We start from the raw sequence: 23041 nt of genomic DNA, 5'->3' as shown, positions 1-23041 counted from the left end.
GTACGTGTATGTTTTTCATCTTTAGTCTACTCTAGGGTGCGAACTAGGATGCCCAAATGAAAAGCGGAAGCGAACTCATGTGACTTGCAGTCATCTTATTGGTTACTGTCTAGAGGGACAAAAATCAACCTGGAAGCTTCAGAAACAGTCATGCTTGTGTTTTTCCTTTCCAAACATACAAACGTCTTGTGATTGATTACTTCTTATTAAGTTACTTAAGTATATTATCGTGTTAAACCAGCATTTTCGTCAGTGCATTTCTGCAACTAGCAAGGATACACTTCTTCCTCGTAGACGAAGGCGATGGTACTTGTGCAGTGGATTTCGGCAACTACAAGTACAATTGTCTTCATATCCGTTGCCCTACTGCTTGTTGAAGCTAAACAGCCCCCGCACATAGTGTTTATTCTTGCAGATGACTTCGGCTGGCATGATGTTGGTTATCACGGATCTGAGATCAAAACGCCGAACCTGGACAAACTTTCCGCAAAAGGCGTCAGATTGGAAAATTACTACGTTCAGCCGATATGCACCCCCTCTAGGAATCAACTCATGACCGGCCGCTATCAGGTGAGCGATTCTGAGGTTTGGATGATTCCCATGGACAGTGTAAAGTCATGACTTAAGCATTTTAGCACTGCCAAACACTACTGACAAGCCTAGCAACATTCACCTTGTCTGTGCATGTCCTTCTCTCTCCCCAGATTCACACGGGCATGCAGCATGAGATCATCTGGCCTTGCCAGCCCTACTGTGTTCCCCTGGCTGAGAAGCTGTTGCCCCAGCTGATGAGAGAAGCTGGCTATGCCACGCACATGGTGGGAAAGTGGCACCTTGGCATGTACAAGAAGGACTGCCTACCCACACGCAGGGGGTTTGATTCTTATTTTGGTGAGTAGGTTCAAAATGACGACTGTATTCGTCAGCAATGACTATTAGTCTAGCTATGAGTACAAAAAAAGATTGAGACATCTAAAGTTGTTCTGTGTTGTAATAATATGAAGGTCTCGGATAGGCCTGCATTGCATGTTGACCTGTTTGTTAACGTCCGTGTTGCCAAGGCTACCTGACAGGAAGTGAGGACTACTTCAGCCACCAGCGTTGTAGCCCCGTCCCCCCTCACAACGAGACGCGCTGCGCCCTCGACCTGAGAGACGGGGAAGAGGTTGCCACGGGATACACAGGCACATACTCAACGCAGCTGTTCACAGACAGGGTCACCAGCATCATCGCTAAACAAGATCCCAACAAGGTACCTGCACCCTCGTTACACATGACGTGGTACAGTGGTCTGTAAACACTTTTACAGCAAGTCTGTTAAGCCGTCATCACGTAAACATGTTTTAACTTATAAGATAGCCTACGGTTGTCCATGGGAAATGAATCTCTGAATCTCTCACTTGACAACGGCCAGTCATTAGTTGATTCCTAAAGAGGGGGTGCATAGTGGTCGCGTGTGTGTGTGTACTGAATCAGATTGTGTTTGAGTGTGTCTACTTTCTGTCTTGCAGCCTCTCTTCCTCTACGTGGCTCTGCAGGCCGTCCATGCTCCTCTACAGGTGCCCGAGCGCTACATCGCCCCCTACAGCTTCATAAAAGACCATCACCGTAGAGTGTACGCAGGCATGGTGTCGGCCATGGATGAGGCGGTGGGCAACATCAGTCTGGCTCTGCAGGAGAGAGGCCTGTGGAGCAACACAGTGCTGATCTTCTCAACAGGTAACACTGGAAGCACTGGAAGCTACGCTCAAAGTCGCACTGAAAGTAGATAAGTGACACTGATTGTGACTTGGAAATAGTAACTGCAGAATGAGAATTCGAAAATTACAATGACAAAACCGTGCTTACATCACACATCCTCCTTACCTTCCTGTCTGTGGTAGTCTATTGCAAACAAGAAACCCCTGTTTCTAAATGCCCGTCATAAGCAGAAGTTCTCTCTCGATCACAATGTGGTGATTTGATGTCCTGTGAGGTGATGGCCACTCAGTCTCAGTCATTTCTGCTGTGACTCTGTCTCTCCACATCTTTACTGCTCTGTTCTCTGTTCTCTGTTCTCTGTTCTCTGTTCTCTGTTCTCTCTCTCTCTCTCTCTCTCTCTCTCTCTCTCGCTCTTTCTTTGTCTCCCTCTCTCTATATTCCTCTCTCTTCGGTTCTCTCTCTCTCTTTGTCTTTCTCCCTCTCTCTCTGCCTCTCTCTCTTCCTCTCGTTCTGTCTCCCTCACTCCCATTGTTTCTCACTCAGTAAAATGAGCTACATTGTGCTAATGGAGTGTGAGTGTTATAATCTCTTGAGAATGCAGCGTGTTGTCATTCCCAGCAGTTGGTCTCATGCACATCTTAAAAGAGATTACTCAATACAGGATTAATATGCAACCAGGGATTACGTGACGTTTTTGATGTATCGTATTGCGTTAATTCTATTTGTATAGGAGAGTGTTGTGAAAAGCTACCATGAAAAAGACTACAAACCCGTCACATAGTAAAGAAGCAGACCGTGTCAGAAACATATGGAGGCTGTAGACTAACTGTTAATGTCACTGGGAACGGGGGCTATTATGTTGTTTTATGTACAGATGCTTTACGAGGTGTCACATCTAAAAAGGGAGTCAGATGGCTGAGCGGTGAGGGAATCGGGCTAGTAATCCGAAGGTTGCCAGTTCGATTCCCGGTCATGCCAACTGACGTTGTGTCCTTGGGCAAGGCACTTCACCCTACTTGCCTCGGGGGAATGTAAGTCTGTAAGTCGCTCTGGATAAGAGCGTCTGCTAAATGACTAAATGTAAATGTAAAAAGAGCCAAACTCTGTGGGCAGCTGAGGAGGGAGCGATCTTAACGTCTCCTGGACGGCACGCAGCGTTTTCCATTAGCACCCACGTCCAGTTCCCATGGAGGAGAGGAACTGTGGAAGGGGGTCGTCTTGACCTTGAATGGACTCGGCAATGACGTAGGCCTACGTTTTATTTGCGTTTTTGGTTTTTATGTGGGTCACGGTAAATAAAACAACAGTTGCTTAGAAGTATAATATTCAGGAATTAGTTATTGTATGTTAATATTTAGCATTTAAGCTTGAAGTTTAATATTTATAGCCAATAGCTAATATAAATGTAGCTTAACGTATATGGTGCAATATTTGCTTGGAGAGATGTACAGTGTCTGTCCAGATAGGTCTTTGAATGGCTAGTGCAGTACTCCGAGGATCCACCAGGTGGCAGCATGTCCTCTGAGCTGGTCTCAAGGCGCTCTGTCTGCCTCACACTTCTACAGCTGGTAGCAATTTACAGTCAGAAACCGAAGGACTTTGCATAGATCCGCACACAAGTATGAGCGGTTTAAGACTGGCTAGTGTTGCCTACTTACATGAAAGTCTGATTCCTTCCAAATTCGTATTCAGTGGGCCACTCGCATTTCACGTTACATTTCCATGCAACTATATGCCATCTTATGGGTTGTTGGTAATTATGTTTGGGGTTTGTATTAATTGTATATCTATATGTATTTAGAGTGCTCACCAGTATGGCCTCTAATATTTCTAATGTTACCTAATGCTTGGTCAATCAGTGTTTCTAGCTTTTTGGTTCCACCCTACAATTGTCAACATTTGGGCCTTTTTAATGGTTTGCATCTGAAGTAGGTAAACACTTTGAAGGTGGAGGGTAATCAAGTTATTTTTAGCCGTTTGGCTTTTAATAGGTAATTAGGAGGCTGGCCCAGCACTGTGGAAGTGAAGTGAGGAGCTTTCTGCCTGTGGTGGTACACTGAGGCTGTGGTAGGTGAGGCTGTGGTAGGTGAGGCTGAGGTAGGTGTGGCTGAGGTAGGTGTGGCTGAGGTAGGTGAGGCTGAGGTAGGTGAGGCTGAGGTAGGTGAGGCTGAGGTAGGTGAGGCTGAGGTAGGTGAGGCTGAGGTAGGTGTGGCTGAGGTAGGTGAGGCTGAGGTAGGTGAGGCTGAGGTAGGTGTGGCTGAGGTAGGTGAGGCTGAGGTAGGTGTGGCTGAGGTAGGTGAGGCTGAGGTAGGTGTGGCTGAGGTAGGTGAGGCTGAGGTAGGTGTGGCTGAGGTAGGTGTGGCTGAGGTAGGTGAGGCTGAGGTAGGTGTGGCTGAGGTAGGTGAGGCTGAGGTAGGTGTGGCTGAGGTAGGTGTGGCTGAGGTAGGTGAGGCTGAGGTAGGTGAGGCTGATTCAGGGTTGCTTCTCGTGTCGGGGAAGTTACCAGAACATCTGACTAGGCCTCAGTCGTAGTTATGCCATGGTGTGTGGTTCAGGAATTGGACGTCACTTGAGGTTGTCGTTACGAGACATGAATCCCACTCCCTTGCCTCCCTCCCCTACTGACCCAGAGTCTGATTGGTGGAGACTGGTGGGGAACTGTGGTGAGGAAGACTCTAGTCAGTGTTTCTGTTGTTGGCAAGCTCGTAGAATCCAGGAATGGATCACAGGAGGAAATTATGCGAAGCGGTGCTCTTGTTTAGCGTTATGCACTCCGTCCATGATTCATCAGAAGTCCACACGTGTCATCCCTGGCCGTCATGCTGTGCGTTTACTGGTCCACCTTAGTCACAGTGTAAACACTGGCCAACACCGCTCAGCCCTGCCCTGGTAGCAGCAAACACACTTGAGGATACTGAGCTAAGCTAAGGTTTCCTTTGTGATGAAATCCCCTGTTAACCAAGTGTCTCTCTGGGCGAGAGAGTCCGAAAAAGAAAGGAGGGGAGGGCAGAGAGAGAGAGAGAGAGAGACCGAGGGAGAGAGGGGAGAGACACAGAGAGAGCTGTAGAGAGAGAGACCGAGGGAGGGAGTGGATGGAGAGAGGGGAGAGACAGAGAGAGATGTAGAGAGAGAGAGACCGAGGGAGAGAGGGGAGAGACACAGATAGAGTTGGAGAGAGAGAGAGAGAGAGAGAGCGCGCGAGCGCGCACTGGCGTAGAGAAAGGAGCAACAGATTGAAAATGAATTAGTGAGCTGTGGAGCTCTTTCCAGAACAGTGCTGGAATCAGCACAGACTGCTTCCTGGACTCGCACGGCACCTCCCCCCTCCCGCCCGCCCCCCCTCCCGCCCGCCCGCCCGCCCTCCCCACTCCTTGCTTCCCCCCTCCCTTCCCCCTCCTCTCCTCCCCTACCTCTGCCTCCCTAGAGAGGGAGTTCTGCCTCTCTGTGATTGGTCCTCTGTGTTTATACTTGACACAACTCTGGGGAGGATGACAGTCTGTCTGACTTGCTGTGTGTTTGTGTCTGTGCACGTTTGTGTGCTTACCCATGTGTGTGTGTGTGTGTGTGTGTGTGCTTTTGCCCGTTTGTGTGTGTGTGTGTGTGTGTGCTTGCCGTGTGTGTGTGTTTATGTCTGCAGTTCTGTCTGAGGAAGACTTGAGGAAGTTTCACCCCCTACCTAACTGAAAGGCATGAGAGTGAAGGAAAGATGGATGACAGCAACTGCGACGCTGACACTTGGATGTGGATAGAGGTGCAGGGTAAACAGGGGAAGCATGAATTCCAGAACAGACCGAAGCACAGAGAGATGAGTCAAAGGACCCCTTTCCTCGTGACTGGGAGCTGGATCGAGCTCTTCAACAAAGCAGCCTTTTGTGAAAGGAGCAACGTTAATATTAACCGTAACACTGAGAGTGTCGGCCAACCTGGTACCTCTATCCCCCTCAGATTCTCCCTCTGCTAGGCATAGGAGAGCAGCTATGGATTGTTTGACCACTAAGTAATCTTCCCTTCTACAACACAATGCATTGATACTGTATCTTTCCACCTCTGATTTGAGTGAAGTTGCTCTTAGTGTTTACTAAGCATGCTGTAATCCGATGGTAACTTGATATATTGCTCGAGCAGTGTGGAGAAGGAAAAGGAACAGGGAGTGCTTTTGTGAGGACAGCGTCGAATCGGAGTTAGGGTTGTACTTTCCAGAATCACGTCAAAAACACATCCACAAACTTTCCCCTGACGTGGTAGGATTAGGGTGGCTTCAGTTAGTGGTAGTGGGTCCCCGTCACTCTCTCTCCTCATGGGTACTGTGCTCATGCTTGTCCTGGTGTGTGTGTGTGTGTGTGTGTGTGTGTTGACAGATAATGGAGGACAGACTCTCACAGGGGGCAGCAACTGGCCTCTGAGAGGGAGGAAGTGCACGCTGTGGGAGGGCGGAGTCAGGGGCGTGGGCTTCGTGACCAGCCCACTCCTGAAGAAGGCCGGGACCGTCAGCCGAGAGCTGGTGCACATCTCTGATTGGCTGCCCACGCTCGTCAGCCTGGCGGGGGGGACAACCAATGGCACGAAGCCGCTGGACGGGTTTGACGTGTGGAATACTGTCAGGTGAGTGGGATCTCACAGTCCAACACTGTTTATTCAAGGCTGTTCTACGTTCTGGTTAGACACATCAGGGATTTCTCACATCTGAGACAGCCTATGTTTGACAGCCTACTCCCCAACCCACCCCCCCCCCCTTCCTTCCCTTCCCCTCCTCTGTCTCCCCCTCCTCCCTCCCTCCCCCTGACCGTTCTGCCTCTTTCAGGAGCCCCTGGCCCTTCAATAAACCCCTTTGTTACCGTAGCGATGGGACCTCAAAGTGAAGGAAATTCCATCAGTCATTCTCACACAATTTGTAGTCTTTCCCTCTCTCTCTCTCTCTCTCTCTCTCTCTCTTTCTCTCTCTCTTTCTCTCTCTCTCTCTCTCTAGTCTGTCCTAGGACAGAGCTGAGAGAGAGCACACTGTTAGACAAACGTCAACATTTGCGTGTTTAACTGAGCTTCAGAACGTCTGTTAAGGACGTTAACAGACAGACATTAACTCAGGCACTGTTTACATCCAGACTTGGGAGGTACCGTGATGTGAACGTCCCACTAACCTACGAGCTGTCACAGTTCAAAGTCCCAGAGTCTCTCATTGCCTACTGTTTGAGTGACACATTCTTTTCGTAACCTAAATGTAGAAACAATGAAATGGAAGTAATTGAGGGCTGCTGTAGATCTCATGCAGCAGATCCAGGCAGAGTCTCCACCACAAACTACCAGCCCCGGGCCTTTCCTTCTCTCCATTGGCCGGGAGCAGTCACCTGACCTCCCTGTTACCTAGGCCCGGTCGGTTTTCACAGCAGACGTGTCGCAGTGTTACCGTGCCAGGGCGACCAACAACCGTTTGTTTTTTTGCTGCTTTATGGCTGCAGAGGGCTTTAATTGCAGTGCGTTTACGGAGAAGCACAGGGCCTCGACAAGTCGGCCTGTGAAATTACAACCAAATGAAGGCTGGAACAGGAGCTCGCTAGCAAGGGCTTAAGAAAAGTTATTCTGGAGTGTGTGCACATTTACGTTATGGAAGCATATTGTGTGTGGGAGTTGTTAGATGCAGTTGGCTGGAGAAAGTGCTGTATTCTCTCTGTGGTCGAGTGTGTTCAAGGCTTCTGACCACTGGGTGCTTGTGGTTTAAGGTCCTGCTGGACCAGGCGTGAGTCACAGATGACACGGTTTGTTCACCACCTTGCTGACACTAACCTTCTACCTTTTTTTCTGTTTCTGACAGCAAAGGCTTTGCGTCACCCAGAGTGGAGCTGCTCCACAACATAGACCCTCTGTACGTCGACATGGCCCCATGTGAGTTCACCTTCATCGGCTGTCATCACCACACAGTTCTGCTGGGTTATGCGTATAGTTACTCATGTAGACTAGATCCATGGTCTTCAACCCTGGTCCTCAGGGCTCACTATCTTGCATGTTCTAGATGTTTCCATGCTCCAGCACACCTGATTCAAATGAACAGGTCGTTACCAGGCTTCTGCTGAGCTTCCTAACGACCCATTCATTTGAATCAGGTGTGTTGGAGCATGGAAACATCTAGAATATGCAGGATAGTGAGCCCTGAGGACCAGGGTTGAACGCCACAGCTGGAGACCACCATTGATAAATGTCAAATGTTATCCCGTTTGAAGGTGCAGTTCTTGTTCCTGAGGTGTGTGTCTGTGTTTGAGTGTGTTTAAGTTTTGCCATTTAGGCTGAGAATCCTACACCCACCTCATGCATCTTAGGTAATAATGCTACCACAGAGATATCAACTAACATCCAGTCTGAAGCGACTGGGTGAGTGAATATGTGATTGGAGGAAGTGGTCACTGGGGAGGCGCTTTCAGTTCCAGTTTGGAGTGTTAAGACAGACCATGTGACTTGCGAGTCATGTGACAGGAACAAGGTGATAAAACATGTTCAGGTGATTGATGACCTGTGGTAACGACTGGCCAGAGGCGGTTTCTTTTCCTCTCGTCTTCCTGCTTTCCAACTCCTGTCAGTCAGTCTGTCTGGGACATGGTAAACGTCTCCACACAGCTTCATGTTACCTATTTAGTTCACCTATAAAGGACTTCAGTAGAATCGCAATCACATGGTAACAGCATAATGAAGAGAAGCTGTTCATTGGATAAGGGCAATCATTGGTACCAAGCAGTCTTGAAGCCTTTGAAGTAATATCAGGAAGTTGAAACACATTTTCAAATCATGTTGCATGAGATGCTCCCGAGCCTAAGGAGTGTGTGAACATTAGTGATCCAGGGAGCTTAGGGTTAGGTCGTATATAGATGCTGACTGACTGTTGGGTTTGTTGCCATCAGTGGTCAGTGTCCTCTCTTATCTCTTCTTCTCTCGTTATCTGTTACTGTCTCTCTCGCTCCGTGTCTGTCGGAGAGGATGAGGTGTGTTTCAAGACCCGGTGTGTGTGTGTGTGTCTGGCCAGTCTCACCCAGTCGGCGTTCATCACCGGCACGTTCTTTTATCTCCCCTTGTTTTTTCACCGGCTCCCCCAGAACCCACGGAGCACCGCGGTGACCCCGGCCATCTGTCCGTGGTTAACGCGCTGTTAGGAGAGCCGTTTCTGCTCTTTCACCCTCTTCTGGTTCATTCTCTTTTTCTGTGCACTCTCAAAGATGTCCGTCTCATGGCCTGAGTTAGTTCTGCTAATTATTGCGTTCATATCACAGGAATGCCGATAGAATAACGGTTGCGCGCCGTAATGACCAAATGTACGGTCGAAACTTGAGATATACTTGACCGTTTAAAAAAGGAGGGTGGGTGGGTGTGTGGGTGGGTGGGTGTGTGTGTGTGCGTGGGCTAAACTGTGATTGTAGGGGGGGATTCCAGGAAATGGGTCTTGTGACTGTGGAGCCCCCCCTCGCTGTGCAACACAGTGGAGTACTCTCATTCTCGTCTAAACCACTTAATATTAGGTGGAGTGAACCACTTCCATCTCAGAGGGGGGTGTGAGGCCCCCTAACTGGAGGTCGGCTGGTGGGTGGAACAAAAGGCTGTGCCTAGGGCATGTATGGATTCTCCTCACCCGGTTACACAACAGTGGGGCCGGGTAACCTCCAGAACAAGCCTCCATGCTATTATTTTTCACCGTTCAAGCTCAAGAGCTTTGATCAAGCTTGATGACCTTGATCTGTGTGTTAGAACGGTTCATATCCATAGTTCAAGGCTGCAACTGCCACGGAGTTCTTTGTCATCTGTCTGTGTGTGTGTGGGGGGGGGGGGGGGTTATAGAAGAGTAGGATTAACCTGCCTTTGGAGAACAACCTAGGCTCCTCTTACTGGTCAGAAAACCAACTGCCAACTTTCAAAGCCCCTAATTGCTTTCTAGTGCTTTCCTCAACAGGGGCTCACTACTGGCATCAAAAACATACCTCTGGATGGGGGAATCGTGTCGAAACTCCACAGCATCGATACTCCATATTCTCACGGCTGAAATGGATTCTTTATTTAACTGCCATACTCATTATCGGTCACCATAGAAACAGACTGATTTTCCTCTGGTCTTTCCAGAATGAGAGCCCCCTTCTCTTTTCTTCGTGGCATTCTTAGGGTCTCTTACTCTCATTCGACCCTTTCCTCTCTCCTTCTCCCCTCCTTTTCTCTCTGACAAGAGGGTCTCTGTGCCCTGGCCTTTCCTCTCCCTTTTTCTCCTTGTCAATCTCTCCCCCCCCCCTCTCTTTCTCTGTCTGACAGGAGGGATTCCTGCTCTGTTTTTCTCTCTCTTCCCCCTTTCATTTTGGTGTGTCTGAAAGAAGGATTCTAACCCCCCTGACGTTCTTTCTCTTGTTCCTCATTCAGACCGGAGACCCTGTCTGTTTGAGGGGTTCGGTGTAAGTGGGCCACAGAGGGGTCTCTGAACCCTTGGCCTGTCGAGGCAGAATGAGGCCCCTGGACCAGCTCCAAAACCTCAAATCCCTCTGACTTTCCCCTCTTCCTCCCTTTTCCACCCCTCTGTCACCCCTTCCCTCCCTCCCCCTCCCCCCCCCCCCCCCCCCTCTCTCTCTCTCTCTCTCTCTCTCTCTCTCTCTCTCTCTCTCTCTCTCTCTCTCTCTCTCTCTCTCTCTCTCTCTCTCTCTCTCTCTCTCTCTCTCTCTCTCTCTCTCTCTCTCTCTCTCTCCTCCCCCCCCCCCCTCCCTTCTTCTCTCTATTTGAATTTCTCTTTCACGCTCTCTCTTTCTGTCTCTCTCCTCTCTTACACCCCTCCCTCCCTCCTCCCCTAGCCTCCCTCCTCCCCATGTCGTTCCCTGGGGACCTGTCACGCTGGTTTCTTGGATCCAGATGTAGCAGTCCGGGTAGCCGTCAACTGCACTTGTCCCTCGGTCCTGCCGAGAGAAAGGAAAACAGGAACGCCGGCGTGAGGGGAGGACTGGTGAGGCCCTGTCTCTGGGAGAACCGCAGAGAGAGACAGGCAGAAAGAAAGAACGGAACGCTCCAGAACAGGCCGCTGTGTTCCTGTCAGCGCTGCGGATTCTTGACGTCGTAGATGAGACTCCTCATCGTGTGTTTAAACACAAAGTTCCTTCAGCGGGGCTCAGAGCTCACCCAGCCAAAGCTGTCAGCTCTGAGCCCGTGTCTGAGACGAGGACGGTCTCTCGGGTCTGAGCTAAGGACATATTTTTTACAAGGCAAGGAGACCTTGCCTTGTAAAACTGACTGACGTGCGTTTTCATAGCTACTCGTATGCAGGTCCACGCTTGCTCTGGGGTGGTTTGGCTCCGACTTGTTTCGAACAGAAAGATCTGAATCGCGGACGATTCCGCAGCAGTGCGGTGGCATGCGAGCCCACCTTGAGAGCCCACGTGTCTTTTGTGTGTTGATCCATCGACGCAATGATGCCCCGTCATTCATGTGGTCTCTGGTGACGATAAACATCTTAGGATGCGTGCTCATTAGAAGAGGGGAACAAGGGCTGGTGTATTATGGGATGGCGGTTAGGAGACGTGTTCCCCTGACTGTATTAACCGGTGGTAATTATTCCTAAATCTGTCTAATTAAGACCACATTTCTGGGGGTCAAACTCAGCCTGGACCTGGAAACGCCCTCCGTTCTAGACCCCCCCCACACACACACACTTCTTGAAAGTGTGTCTGATGTTTATCTGCTTCAGACCTGTTACTTGAGAGAGTTCTTTATGTCCTGATAAGGGAAACGGGGGAGGGGGGGGGGGGTTGGCTGTTAAAAGTCCCTCAGATCTTAACTAGAACAGCAGTAAATCTGTAATCATGCACTTATTGATAACACTGGTTGACAGCAGTACATCAGTAATCATGTACTGTTGGATAACACTGGTTGACAGCAGTGAATCTGTAATCATGCACTTATTGATAACACTGGTTGACAGCAGTACATCAGTAATCATGCACTTATTCAGCGGAGGGAAAACACGACCTTCTGGCTGTAAAATCGTATAAATGTCATTGTCAAACACAAGGAAAATTAATCTTCATGGCATTTTCAACTAAAACATATCACAGACTACATATAAAAATGATAGGTGAACCAGGAATGTATCTATGTGAAATCTTACCACATACACTTTTCTCATGGAAGAGAAGAAGGGAAGATGATAAGATATATGAGGGTGACTCCCCTGATGTGTTGACAGTGTTGGCGCTAAAGCCAAGTTCAAATTCTTTTCGCTCTAGAATCGCAAGTTTGGGGAAACCTCGCTCCTTGAGTTCCTCCTCTTAGCCAAGGCAATGTCTGAAATTGCTTCATTCCTGCTGCCTCATCGTTTGCCTTGCAGGAAAGAAAGGGCTCTTTCTCATCCGTGTATTTATTTTTACACCTCTAGCCCGACCGGCCGCCTAGTCTGTGATTCTCCGGTATGTTCCGTGGAGCGATGCCTGACCCAGTCTCACTTCGCTACGCTTCCCTTTCCACAGTGGACGTTTTGTGTCCAGTGGTAGTCCAATACTCCATTTATCAACTATTCACGGTTTCTTTAACATGGATCATTGCCCTCCATTATCAGTTAATTCTCTCCCTCCTTCTCTCCATTCCCAGGTCCTGGCGTCGCGTCCCGGTTGACCTTGGCTCGGGGTTCTGGTTCGGAGCTGTGGTCTAACTCTGGCTTCAACGTATCCGTTCACGCAGCCATCCGCTACATGAAATGGAAGCTTCTGACTGGGTACCCAGGTAACTGTTTCCTCTCATTCTTAACCCTGTGATTAATAATAATAATAAAGCTTTGTTTTCTGTAGCGCCTCGAAAGCGCTTTACAACATAAGAAATAACAATACAATGAACATCAAGGAAGCAATAATCACAGAAAATCAATTTAAAAAATGTGAATTTTCTGAGAAGATTTAAAAATACTTGCCCAATATGCCAAACCTCATAGGGTTTAATCTATGAAATCAGGACTCGTAACCCTTCACCTAGTCGGATGTCGATTTCGTTGCTTGGATGCAGCCAAGGTGGTTTGGGTAGACATGCCCTCATCTCAAGATTACCATGCAAGCATCCGTAGATGTGGCCCCTAAAACCACAAGGTTGTGTTCTGGGTCTAATGGTTGACCCTGGGGTCTGGGGCATGTTGAGAACACCCAGCGTCAACTACCCCGCCCCTCTCCCACCTCAGGTTGTGACGTGTGGTTCCCCCGGCCGGGGCAGGAGGGTTCGGAGAGGAGCGGTCTGAAGGACGCTCCACTGAAGCCTGTCATGCTGTTCAACCTGGAGGACGACCCGGAGGAGAGGCTGGACGTGTCGGACCAGTACCCAGACGTGGTGGACCAGCTCCTCAGAAGACTGCGTCACTACCAGAGCACAGCCAAGCCAATCATCTACCCCGATGACGACCCCAGATGTGACCCTGGCACTGGAGCCTGGGGACCCTGGGCCTAGGGAGTCTGTTGGCTGAGCGGTGAGGGAATCGGGCTAGTAATCCGAAGGTTGCCAGTTTGATTCCCGGTCATGCAAACTGACGTTGTGTCCTTGGGCAAGGCACTTCACCCTACTTGCCTCGGGGGAATGTCCCTGTACTTACTGTAAGTCGCTCTGGATAAGAGCGTCTGCTAAATGACTAAATGTAAATGTAAGGTAGATGATGAAGATGATGTGGATGAGGATGTGGATGATGTGGATGGGGATGTGGATGAGGATGTGGATGAGGATGTGGATGAGGATGTGGATGAGGATATTAGACCAGGGTCAGAATTCAAGGTCAAAATGACCTCTCGGGGTTGTCTTACAGAATACACTTCAGTCATCATACTGTATGTATTATCAACATCAAGACACTCCACTTTAGGAATCATTACAATGCGATTCTTTTAACTTATGGTAATTTTGTACATTCTTGTTTATAGTTATGTAAATTGTCGATGTGGTCTGATATCCAGTAAATGTTTCATGTGGTCAGTCTGGAGTTTTTGGAAACTGCAATACATCTGAGCTCTGAATTTAACACACCATTAACGGACTGATATAGTGTGACATCGCTCTGCTTTTCCGTGCCCCTGGAGATTAGGTAACCTCAGCTGAAGCCATTGCGTAAACATGGTTCCCAACACATGTTGCTGGTTTAAGCCTCTCCTGCTGTTTCAGGTATTTGTACTTAATTTATTTAACATTAAGTAGAACCTCACCCCTCTGGTGTGTCAAACACACACAAACAGAAATAGCATGCTGTAAATCTATGGGAGTCAGGTGGCTGAGCGGTTAGGGAATCGGGCTAGTAATCAGAAGGTTGACCGTTCGATTCCCGGCCGTGCAAAATGACGTTGTGTCCTTGGGCAAGGCACTTCACCCTACTTGCCTCGGGGGGAATGTCCCTGTACTTACTGTAAGTCGCTCTGTATAAGAGCGTCTGCTAAATGACTAAATGTAAGTCACCTGTTTCGCAGTCATTAAAACTAAACCACTAGCCTAACTCTAAGGATTTTTTTGTCCGGTTAAATCACTGGATGTAGAATTGATAGTTTGCCATGGTTTCTAAACGTCTTGTTATTCTAAGTAAACGGTTGGATTCCAAAGTCTGTAAAACCTTATAAGTAGTTTCATGGTTTAGCATGGTATCAAAATTCACTCCAACTCTTAAGATCTTTTTTTCTAGATGTCAAGATATATCTGTGTTTATGTTTAGATCAAGTCAAACTAAAACACATTTACAGAATTGGAACCATTGCTTCCCACTTAGAGCAGTTTCATCACATTGTTGCCATCTCATGCGTGCTTTTATGGGCGCTCATTTACTTGATGACACGTCTGTTAGTGTGGTCACTTTGCTGCAGAGCTAACGAGTTGGCGCTAAATGGCCTTAGGGTTATCTTAGGTCAGAGGTTGGAAACATGAGGAATTTCTCGCCGTCTTCTCGGTATCTCCGTTGTCATGGCTGAAGACGTAACACCTCGCCCCCCCCCCCCCCCCGTCACACACACACACTTTCATTCAATCAGTCATTACATAAGTAATTCAATAAGTTTAGAGAATGTTATCTGTTCAGTTTGATGATGATCTAATGATGTTAAAGCGTAGTGACGAAGGCAATTCAACTCAAATCTTTTAAATGATTAGGATCGTTTTATAACTAATGTGGATTTGTTAGTCAACCACTGAGAAAGGATTATTCCCCAGGTGACTATATATATATTTTAGAGTCTTAAGATAAAGAAACAAATGTATATATTTTAGAGTCTTAAGCTAAAGAAACAAATGTGCTTTCAACAGATAGCTCAGACGACCTTTGACCTTTGGCTTATGACCCGCCCCCCCTTGATCGGCTGCATGCAGAGTGCCACAGGAAGCCCCCTGCGGAGAGCGGACAGCCAGGTCCTAATGTGGGCTGTGACCTCTGACCTGTCACGTGAATTGACTGACAGATGAGCGAAGCCAAACAACAGTGGGGTATATACAATGAAAGAGAGTGCAACATAGCCGGATTGAGACCTCAAACAACTCGGTCTCATTCGTAATCCCTTAAAAGTGTGCCTTTCGACACACACAACCACCATGACTGTGATCTCAGGAACCACAAGCCCTCTGTAGTTCCCCCTCCCCCCCCCCCCTCCTCACATCTCTTTACCTCTCTGTCGTGTCTTCAAACCGTTTCTCTGCAGCCTTCCCCCTCGCTGTCTCTGCCTGGCGCGACTGCAAGGCTGTGGGAGGTGGAGACCACCAGCCTGTGTGTATATCTGCTCCTCGCGTCCGACACTCATCGCTTATTGAGACTTGAAGAATGTAGCGAGAAGGCCGCGTTCTGCATGCTTGAGATTTCGAGAACTGGAGCAGGATTTTGTCATCTGCTCTTAGGGAAAGGTCGAAGGTCACTTCTGGGGTTCCCTTTCAAAGTAAACCACCATCCTGCAGGTATGTGTATTTTGTATTTGGCAAGGAGGTGTGATCTTCACATGTATCTGCATGTACATGCAGTATGAATATACAATGTTTCATAAATGAACATTTCTGAGTTTGAATTACCTTTTTTCCTGACGATACAATTTTCTATTTTTCTCTTTGTACCTTAAGTACATATATATTTTTGATTATAGAAACATCTTCACAAAGTACCTAAGAACATCTTCACAAAGTTCCTGTGTAATTTGACCCAAATCAACTGTGTTGCAGTTTATCACAGCCATGGGAACATTACTAACTGCTGATGTTGCAGTATGTTATTTTAACCACTGAGTGCAAGTTGACCCATTCACAGCTCCAGAATCCAGGGTTTTGAATCATAAAGGGATAGTTCACCTAATTAAACGGTGCCTGTCTCCCCCCATTCATTTCTCAGCTTGATTTCAAGCCTTGGGATATGAAAACACTTCAGACTCTTTGATTTAGCGGCAAACTGTCTATTCCCTTACAACGCTCACGCACTCCCAAGATCCCCTTGTCATTAAGAACAAGCTAGCCTCGGCAGTGTCTCCTCCAAGCGGGTTTTGGTGTGTCTCGCACACTTAATCCTACGCAGTGACTCTGCCTCATGGTGGGGGGCAAACACAGCCTGCTTCGGCGAGGCACGACTGAGTCAACTGGGCCAAAGTCTGCCAATCCTGACGCAGGCCCAAACCTCTCGTTTTTGTTATCTCAGCTGTGACGACCTTAAGGCTGCCACGAACACACCCTGGGCCGGGTCTGGTGACGCCGCACAGATACTGTACGACATTGACATTGTTTCTACGGCGATGCCATGCAAGGATAGAATGTGTGCCCCCCTTGATTCCTCTGTGGAATGTCCACAAGGACAGATTCCAGCGGTCCGCGCTTTCGGGTTCCCTGTGTGTCCCACTGAAGTCAGACCGGGAGAGGAATTCCAAACAAGATTGTGTCTGTCTGTGCTGGCGGCCTGTGAAAACAGATTAGAAAACCTACTGACCACTGCAGACAGGAATGTGTAGATCCTCCAGCCTCGCAGCGGGAAACACCAACAGCTCATCACACCCAATGTTCAGAAAACGTCATCCTTCAAATCCATCAACATCCTCATCAAAGACCCCTCCCCCCTTACTCCTGTGACAGAAACTTCCAGAACATCAAACATTCTGTTCAGTTTCTTGCTTTTCTCCAAGATGCATTCATCCTCTAATGAAAACCTTATGGGCTCTCTAAATAAGCTTGCCAATACATGACTAGATAAAAACATTTACGACAAACAATGCCCATTGTTTTACCACAGGATGTTTTAATCTAACAAGCCATTAGAGTTGTTTCCAAAGTAACGAGTTCTCTCTGTTGAAAGGCACACTGTTAATTATTCTCCATCCAAGGAGCAATAATGATGATATATTGGATTTCAATGGCACTTTTAAAAGTTTTCCCATACAGTGGAGAACCTCACCTCACCCACCAGCAATGCAAGCAACATATAATTATTTTGAAGGGGCAATTATCATCAGATGAGCTGTAGGCTACACTGACATACACCAGGCCATAGTGTACTGGTGTGCAGTCATAATCCAGACACAGTGGTCTATTAGTACATCTAAATAGGAGAAAACCTACTTCCCTTATCTCACACCTGTCCCACAAACTGTGTCAACAAAGATCTTGATGTTTATTCTCGAAACATCAGGATCCAAAGTTAGACTACATCAAAAGAAAAAAGCATTGGTTCACTTTTTGAAAGAAAACGATTCAAAATTGAGACAAAAAACATACAATCACCCATTGATGAGGAATCATATTTAATTCAGGTAAATATTCGTTTTGGGGGGAGGTTCAAGGTGGTTTACAACCTTTTTTTAACCCTGACAGGAACACCACTGGGTCAATGTTACAGTCAGTAACTATAGCCAGCAGTTTTCAGAAGCTCAAAAAACTCAATCATAAGGCTTCCCTTTGTGATTTCGTTCCATTCAAGGTTCATCGGAGTGGCCTAGCAGTGCCAGTAGAGATGCATGTAGGTCCTGGCTCCAGTTGTCCCCCTCCAGCCATAGCAGTCTTTAAACAGACCAATCACACACCCTCCCCCATGCCCTGTAACACATAAGCAAATGTTTCAGACCCTGTTCCTGTTTTTCAGTGGGACAAATGCTCACCCTCGTGCTGAGATATCTTGCATGAATGGGCTCCATCTCCATTGAATTTGGCACGACTATCCGGACAATAAATCTCACTGGAAGAGACCGTGTGAATAGTAAATGGAACGAGCATTCACGACCAGAAATAAAGCTCAAGGCAAGCCCTCCAAACGTACTGTAGCTACATTGTTGCTGTGGTTATCTAAAGCATATTGTGTTTTTGCTCTCAGAATGTGAACAATCTGCCTTGAATGACATTGGAGAAGTCAACCTTGTTCAGCTGTTCCCCACCACCCATGTTCAGGGCTGAGAGAGATGGGGCTATAGTGCCTATATGTAGGCCAGTAAATGCTGTAGCCTATTAGATGTGATTGAAGCTGCCCCTGATCCTATATAGACGTTTCCTATTCATATGAGTTTACATTTAGTCATTTAGCAGACGCTCTTATCCAGAGCGACTTACAGTAAGTACAGGGACATTCTCCCCGAGGCAAGTAGGGTGAAGTGCCTTGCCCAAGGACACAACGTCATTTTTTTGGCACGGCCGGGGAATCGAACTGGCAACCTTCAGATTACTGGCCCGCTTCAGTTAGTTGGAAGGTTGAGACATTGTAATAAAAGTTTCCTCAAACAATCTAGAAAAATCTGTTGTCCACTGTAAAGGCAACACGACTACAAAAGAAGTGTCAATGGGAGTTTGGCGTCTGGAAAGAGGGAGAGGGGGTCGGGGGAGGGAAAAGAGAACCGTTTACGAGAATAGCGTCACTCACTGCCCTATGTAGTCTGGAGAAAAGAGAGAACCATTCACTTAACCGTGGTCACAGAAGCGTGGAGGAGGAAGACTTAACAAATCTGGTGGGCAGAGAGAAGCTATACTTGTGTCTGCTAAGATCAAAATAACGGTTTCACGGCAGAACCATCGCTTACTGGATTTTCGAAAGTTTGCACAGCCGGCATAACGTGTAAGTATTGGTTATAGACTTCATACTGCCTTTCCGCCGATCCATATTTGTTTAATTGTTGTCAGTAGGTAGTTTTTCTTCAATCACAGTTCTACATACATTGTGTTTGTTTAAGACTTTAAGTTTGGAACACGCAAGTTATCATTTTAACATTGCCTACATGCTGTTGCGGCGTTTTTCCATACAAAAGGGAAACTCGTGGCAGTGAAGCCGACCAGATTGACTGATTTGCAAGGCAGCACTTTTTTCGTCGTTTTCGCAGGCACTCAGCGTTATAAGTTGTCATATTTAATACTACAACGTAATTACCTTAGTAAAACACTGCAGAATTCTTCACATTGACGAAAACTTTATTTTCAAGAACTAATCCGAAACTGCCAGTTTAGTAAATCAACAATAGCCTAATTAGGGTATAAACCCATAGGTGATTAAATGCCTATTTTACGAATTTTCATTAGTTAATTTATAATCATTTATAGACCGTGTTTATCTGATGATGTAAACTTGTGCATGTGGAGCTGTTATGTTGCTGTGTATCATTGACCCGAATGACAAAGAGTGATCTCACCTTCACCTTTCCGTGTTTTGGGCTGACTGAATGTGTTTGTGTGCTTTCGTGTCAAGGATGCTACTCTGTTGACCTATCAGTGTCACGACACCGATGTCACATTTCCTCTGTAGAGTGCTTGAGAGACTCACGTGGACAAAGATTTTGCTTAAGGTATATTTGGCTTCAGGATTGACACACCCCCCCTGCCTCCTCCTTAAAAAAAAAAAAAAAAACATAAAAAACGGGACCTGTAAATCCCACCTGTATTCCGGAGTGTGGGAGAGTCCCTGGGGGGTGAACAATATTGCATTACTAACGAATGTGAAGCCTTTGGACCTTTGTATTGTCCGCAGGAAATAGAGATTGTGTACCATGAATACCATATCATATTAATGGTGTTCATATAAAACATGTTGTCCCCTCCCCTTTTCCCTTTGTGTGGCAGCTCATAAGTCAGAGAGGGTCTTTGGTACCAATTCCCTCCAGTGAAGAATGAGAACTGGAACGCTCACCTGCACAAGTGCCCAATCACCAGGGCCCAGTTTTTGACTTACCCACCACACCTGCGTTTCCCTTCAAATCTGCCTGCATTCGAATGTGTGCGTTAGATCGGCTGCAATTGTCACATTCAAGCCTTAACAATGAACACATGGCCAGGGGTGCACGGCAGTCACTGTGTGGTGTTTGTGACGACTTGACACTTTCCATTGTGCAGTCGGTACAACTCTGACCCATTTCTTCGTATACCGCCCCCCCCCCCTCTCCTCCCCCATCCTTTAAAAGGAAAGCTGCAGAAGTTTAGGACCTTTTAATGGCACTTAGGTCATCATAGAATGGGTGACTTTACGGTTCCTAAGAATAAAGATGGCAGCCGTTTGCAGTCGGCTGGTGGACCGCTGGTAGTGGTTAGGTCTGGAGGGCCGACGCACGTGGTCCCTCAGGGCTCAGTGCTCGGTCCCAATAAAAAGTTGGGAGTAAAATGGGGCTTCAGTCATACTGGTCCTGCTGAAGGGTCCTCCGCTCAGTTGTGGCCTCAGGAAAAGGGGAAAACGCAAGCTTCCTCCTTCTCCTTTGGCAGGCTAGGAGAGCAGTTGCGTCGGAAAACTTCTGTTATGTTTGTTCTTTTTTTCCTTTTTTTATTTTTTTCTTCCTTGCTTTTGCCTAAACAGAAATGGTGAAGTATCAAAGAGTGGAAATAAAAATCTGACCAGACTGTCTTTGCCTGGTGCAGCGGGTGCAGTTGGCGATTCTTTTAACGTCACATAAAAACCCATGAGTTTGACTGCTAACCAGTTCACACAGACCACACAGTCTGCTCTCTGAACGCCAGCTTTTCGGCCTTTTTGATGGCCCAGCCCGCAGATGTGTCATCAACCCAAGCCCCTGACCTAATGTTTACAGCTTTCGTCAATACGTTCCTCTTGGCACCGTGACTCGATAAGCGACTTTCAATCCGAGGGTTCGATGGACAACGTCTCGAAGCTCGCAGTGGTCAGGTCTTCCAAACGTAAACATTTGCTCTCGTGATTATGTTCGTGTAAATATTGTTGAGAGGACTTTTGAAAGGAAATCAGAGCCGGCCTTTATCAGTGTGTGGCTGAAACCAAACCCAGGACCACAGAGCTGGCCGGGCATGGGTGTGAAATCCCTTAATAGAAAAGATGCTGTGGGGTCAGAGGTCAGTCCTGGGTGTTGAGGTAGGCCCAACATCTGGCACACAGTTTGTCACCCCAGAATCCCTCCGTAACTATCCTACAGTTGGGTCTGTTAACAAGAATGTCTTGCTCTCGATAGGTTACCTATTGTCTGGTTTAACAGTTGCAGGAGGAAGGACAAAGAGAATTTTCACTTTCAAGGACATCTGTTTTTGACATGAATCATCGTTTTTCCTTTTTTCTCCCTCCCATCTTTTCAATGCACTTTACATTCAAAGTGCGAGACGAGGTTGTGAGACTTTCAAAACAGCATCCAGGAAGTGATGTAATCAAACCCAACATAAGAAATGACGATTTTCAACATGTGTCCACCCCCCCCCCTCCACCCCCCCCCCACCCCCCCCACCCCCCCATCCTTTTTAATTGACAATAAAAACTGACAGACTTTGAGAAGGCCTGCGTTCGAATGCAGGCGAACTCTAACTGGGTCACATTACGTTATGAGGTTTTCCATTCCAGCCTCCCAAAAGGAGTCTTCTTGATTGAATTAAAAGCAGCCGTCTGTCCGAGTCCCTCACAGGCCCGGTGAGCGTAGGGAGATGACCTGGATCAACAGGCCCTGGAAAAGCACATCTCACTTTTGGGATGAATTTTTGTCCTTTTCTGAATCATGACTTCACTCAGGCTCCCCTTTCGCAAAAGAGAGAGGGAGATTGGTCTCCCTACTCATATAAACCCTTCATAGATCCAGTCTAACATAAGCAGGCAGTAGGTAGTACACAAGGGTATGTTTGAGGTACTGTAGGGTAGGTGTTTTAGGCAGGTCAGTGGGCAGATGAGTAAGGAGAGGAACCTCTGCTCTTAGTCTTCGTGAAATGTTACTGTGGCCAGTAGACCTCCAGGTGTAGTTATTTTGTTCTTTTCAACTCTGCTCTCTTTCTTTGTTGGCATACTTCTGAACAATTGGTCTCTCTCTCTCTCTCTCTCTCTCTCTCTCTCTCTCTCTCTCTCTCTCTCTCTCTCTCTCTCTCTCTCTCTCTCTCTCTGTCTCTGTCTGTCTGTCTGTCTGTCTGTCTCTCTCTCTCTCTCTCTCTCTCTCTCTCTCTCTCTCTGTCTCTGTCTCTGTCTCTGTCTCTGTCTCTGTCTCTGTCTCTCTGTCTCTCTGTCTCTCTGTCTCTCTGTCTCTCTCTCTCTCTCTCCCCCCCACACACTTGCCTTCCATGCTCCACTGTAGGGCAGTCATGCAGACTGATAAGATTAGGGCAGCATAGGAGCTAATCTCTCTGCTCTCCTTCCCTCTCTCTATTCGCCCTCTGTGTACTTTACAGTTCACTCTTTCACTCCGAACACATTCTTCCTCTGCCTCCATCCCTGCTCCCCCGTGGCTCCCAGAGATGAGGGCTGTGTTGGGGCCACAGCAGCTTCCATCGGCCCCCAGCCTGCTCTTTACTCGGAAACCAGCAGGGTGGGGCCCACACCATAACAAAGAACCCACCCCACCCAGCCGCCTTCCCTGGCCCTGGTGCTCCAGCAATGCAGGGGCTGTACCCCCAGAGTTGGATGTCTAGAGGCTGGCTTGAGTGACAGACGGGGAGAGGTGAAGGGGCAGGCGAGCGGGCTTTCTCTGGCTGCTGGAAGAGGCGAAGCGAGGCTGGGTTTTTCGTCTATTTGTGGGTGACTGGGGGTCAGTCTCAGGGGAGACATGGAGACAGACTGACAGCAGGCCTTCGATGCTGGCCCCTCACATTAGCCAGGCACAGGAGAGCTGGAGGCCTATTATCGTTGACACAAAAAGTAGACCCAATTTATTCTATTCTTCTACTCTGTAGTGGGATGAATGTTTCGTGGAATGAGGCAGACTTGTTGAAACAATTCATCTGGGTTCATATGCCAATTCCTTCCCTTCACGTGAAAACACTTTGTCAATTTTGTGAGAAAATGTTTTTATTGGATATTTTTGTGAGCAACTGCGACCGAGAGCCATGTCTTTGTTCTGCCGTGAGTCTGAATTCTTTCCAGAACGGTCTTTTCAACCGCCCATCCTTTCTCCCGAATGGTTGCCGTGGCAGCCGACGTTCCTCCTCGTTTTATGAGTATTGATTGGCTGAAAGGGAAGTGACCCGGGGCCTC

The 23041-nt window shown here is 47.6% G+C and overlaps 1 protein-coding gene across 1 annotated transcript; it reads left to right on the top strand.

Annotated features, from left to right (window-relative positions):
- The first annotated feature begins 99 nt into the window (after nt 1–99).
- Nucleotides 100–14108, top strand: arsb (arylsulfatase B). Its single transcript, XM_062484491.1, has 10 exons — nt 100–570; nt 705–891; nt 1062–1252; nt 1512–1719; nt 6060–6303; nt 7508–7578; nt 12289–12420; nt 12866–13128; nt 13328–13353; nt 13384–14108. Exons 1-8 carry the CDS (start codon nt 304–306, stop codon nt 13126–13128), a joined length of 1563 nt encoding a protein of 520 aa, XP_062340475.1. The 5' UTR covers nt 100–303; the 3' UTR covers nt 13328–13353; nt 13384–14108.
- The last annotated feature ends 8933 nt before the right edge of the window (nt 14109–23041 follow it).

This window comes from Osmerus eperlanus, chromosome 18 (assembly GCF_963692335.1).
Source record: "Osmerus eperlanus chromosome 18, fOsmEpe2.1, whole genome shotgun sequence".
Lineage (NCBI taxonomy): Eukaryota > Metazoa > Chordata > Actinopteri > Osmeriformes > Osmeridae > Osmerus > Osmerus eperlanus.
Note: the sequence above shows the minus strand (reverse complement) of the source record. Positions and strands in the feature narration are given on the sequence as shown.